Source organism: Strongylocentrotus purpuratus, unplaced genomic scaffold (assembly GCF_000002235.5).
Source record: "Strongylocentrotus purpuratus isolate Spur 01 unplaced genomic scaffold, Spur_5.0 spur5_scaffold_16, whole genome shotgun sequence".
Taxonomy (NCBI): Eukaryota; Metazoa; Echinodermata; class Echinoidea; order Camarodonta; family Strongylocentrotidae; genus Strongylocentrotus; species Strongylocentrotus purpuratus.
In genome coordinates this window covers 11,366,364-11,369,097 of record NW_022145601.1, presented here as the reverse complement: position 1 = coordinate 11,369,097, position 2,734 = coordinate 11,366,364, and the positions used below count along the sequence as shown (strand labels likewise).

Genomic DNA, 2,734 nt, shown 5'->3' with positions numbered 1-2,734 from the left:
ATATCGATAAGCCTTCAATTCAAAATATACCTAAGAGCGAATTAAAGAAGATTAGACAAAGAGAGGGAAAAAAGAGGAACGGAAGGTAAAGGAATTATGGGATCTATGGTAAAAGAAAGATCTTACCAGTCCTTCGGGTGTATAGCACAATGTCTGCCTTGTCTGGGTTAGTGAAAATAGCGCTATGCGAGATCGTGACTTCCACCGGAGTTTTAAACTGAAGACCAGGAGGGGATAGCTTGAGCCCAACTGAGATGATAACTTCGTCTTTTTCCAGGTTTAAGTCAGGTGGAATGGTTGTCAACGCTTCTGCTGTGATATATGTGGCTTTGTCCAGATCGTCTGGTGAAAGTGAAACCTTGATGCTGTACTCGTCGAGACTTATAATCTTTGTCTCTTCTGTGATACTCTTCCTCGGGGAGCTAGAGCTGTCTTGTGGACTGGTAAGGTATGAATCGCATGATCGGGAGTTTGGGGGCATATAGCTAGGGAGAGCCTTACCACCAGAAGTACTGCGAGGGTAGTTCAAGTGGTCGTCTTTAAACCAAATGGATGGCTTAACGATCATTGCTGCTTCTCTATCCAAAAGATATTTATAGATATCCAGATGGCAGCCATTAAAAGCAAGCCATGAAGGTGTCCATTTATCATTAGAAAGTCTCCTCAGGTCTGCCCCTTTTTTAACAAGATGGTGAACTATTTCAACGCGTCCATAGGACGATGCAATGTGGAGTGCTGTTAACCCGTCTCGATTACAGTTATCAATATTTGCTCCTACGTTCAGTAAGACCTCGACAATACCCAAATGGTCTTCTTCTGCTGCAAGACACAAGGGTGTCATTCCGTTCCTAAGTGCTTTGTCAACCTCTACTCCTCCGTTAACGAGAACTTTGACAATGTCAAGGTGTCCCCCGAATGAAGCCAAACTAAGTGCGGTCCAACCATCGTCAGTGCTCCTATTGAGCTCTGCTCCTTGCCTGGTTAGATATTTCACTTTGTCAATGTTGCCAGTATGTGATGCAGTATGTAGAGCTGTACATCCCCCTTTTTCACACGTGTTAATGTTGGCTCCTACTTTCAAAGGGACTCTGCGATGTAAAGGTGGCCAAAGTCTAGAGCAAGGTGTAGAGGTGTCCAGTTATTATTAGCAAGTCTCTCCAGTTCTGCCCCTTTACTAACAAGGAATTTGACAATATCAAAATGACCCTTGTAGGATGCAATGTGAAGAGCTGTATACCCATCTTTATTACCAATTTCGATGCCTGCCCCTTCGTTCACGATAAACTCGACGACTTCAAGATGGCCTTCTTGAGAAGCATAAGATAAGGGTGTCCTGTCGGTATCGTCACATTTGTCAAGCTGTGCCCCTTCGTTAACGAGAACTTTGATAATGTCAAGGTGTCCCCTAAATGAAGCCAGACTAAGTGCGGTCAAACCATCATCAGTGCTCCTATCCAGCTTTGCTCCATGACTGGTTAGATATTTCACTCCATCAATATTACCAGTTTGTGATGCAGTATGTAGAGCTGTACACCCACCTTTACCACACGTATTAATGTTGGCTCCTTCTGTCAAAAGGTACTCTGCAATGTCAAGATGGCCACCGTCTAATGCAAGGTGTAGAGGTGTCCAGTAATCATTAACAAGTCTCTCCAGCTCTGCCCCTTTACTAACAAGGTATTTTACAATATCAATATGACCATTGAATGATGCTACGTGAAGAGCTGTAAACCCATCTTTGTCGCCAATATCAATATCTGCTCCTTCGTTCACTAACAGCTCTATCACATTAAGATGGCCTTTCTTTGAGCATAAGTGAACCGATGTCTGTAGGTAAGCATCGTCCACATTTACTTTTGCTCCATGATGGGTAAGGCATTTAACTGTTAGCAAATGTCCGTTTTCCGAAGCAATGTGGAGGGCCGTCTTGCCAGATGCATCCAAGCAGTTTACATCAACTCCTACCGAATCCTCTGACTTGTCCTCTGAGTCGATTAATGATTGTATCTTCAGGACGTCTCCTCTTGCTGCTGCTGAAAACAGCGCCATGTTCAACGTAATTCACACCCACAACGTTTTTCTCTCTATGATATTACTGTGCTCTCCAAACACCATGTTACTTATTGTAATGTGACATTGAACCGCTGTGTAAATTAGCCCGTACCCTTTAGTAGCGATGATATTTGGTCTATTCTGAAGGAACACTCAAGCGTGATTATATGAAAGCATTACATAAATTGGACTTTGCATTCATATCCATATTGGGCTTTAGAAGTCCGACTACATTACTGCACAGTCTATTGCAACAATACAGTCCTATTGCCTTGCCTTTTTGCTGTATTTTGGGAGCCTGAAATATATCTGGTTTTAGATCTGCGCGAAAGAAAAAGAACATGGCTGATCAATATTTAATTACGCCTCATTCATAACCATCGCTAGGTAGATCTGCCCCTTCCCTTCCCACGCACCAAACACACACACTCAAACACATCGAATACTAAGAAATATGAGAGAAAACAGGAGAAAGATAAAATGACGAAAGAGACAGAGAATGATAAAGAATACAATCTCTACCATCGCTTTTCTTTAGCACCCTACATGTGTAATGATGTGACCTGCTGATGTAAAGTACTCGCTTCATTTTTCTGGAAGTGGCAGAATATAAACCAAATTTGTCAGTGTATCGCCATCAATTAAGCATTATAAGATGCTCACAGAGTGCTTATTATTCGCC

The 2,734-nt window shown here is 42.5% G+C and overlaps 1 protein-coding gene across 1 annotated transcript; it reads right to left on the bottom strand.

Moving 5' to 3' along the window:
* Window positions 1-1,077: 1,077 nt before the first annotated feature.
* On the bottom strand, window positions 1,078-2,049 carry LOC763749 (ankyrin repeat domain-containing protein 50-like). Its single transcript, XM_001199819.3, has one exon. The coding sequence runs from the start codon at window positions 2,047-2,049 to the stop codon at window positions 1,078-1,080; it is 972 nt and encodes a 323-aa protein (XP_001199819.3).
* Between the last annotated feature and the right edge of the window lie 685 nt (window positions 2,050-2,734).

Excerpts from the sequence above, each read along its gene's own strand:
- LOC763749 (XM_001199819.3), bottom strand. The coding sequence starts at position 2,049 with ATGGCGCTGTTTTCAGCAGCAGCAAGAGGAGACGTCCTGAAGATACAA.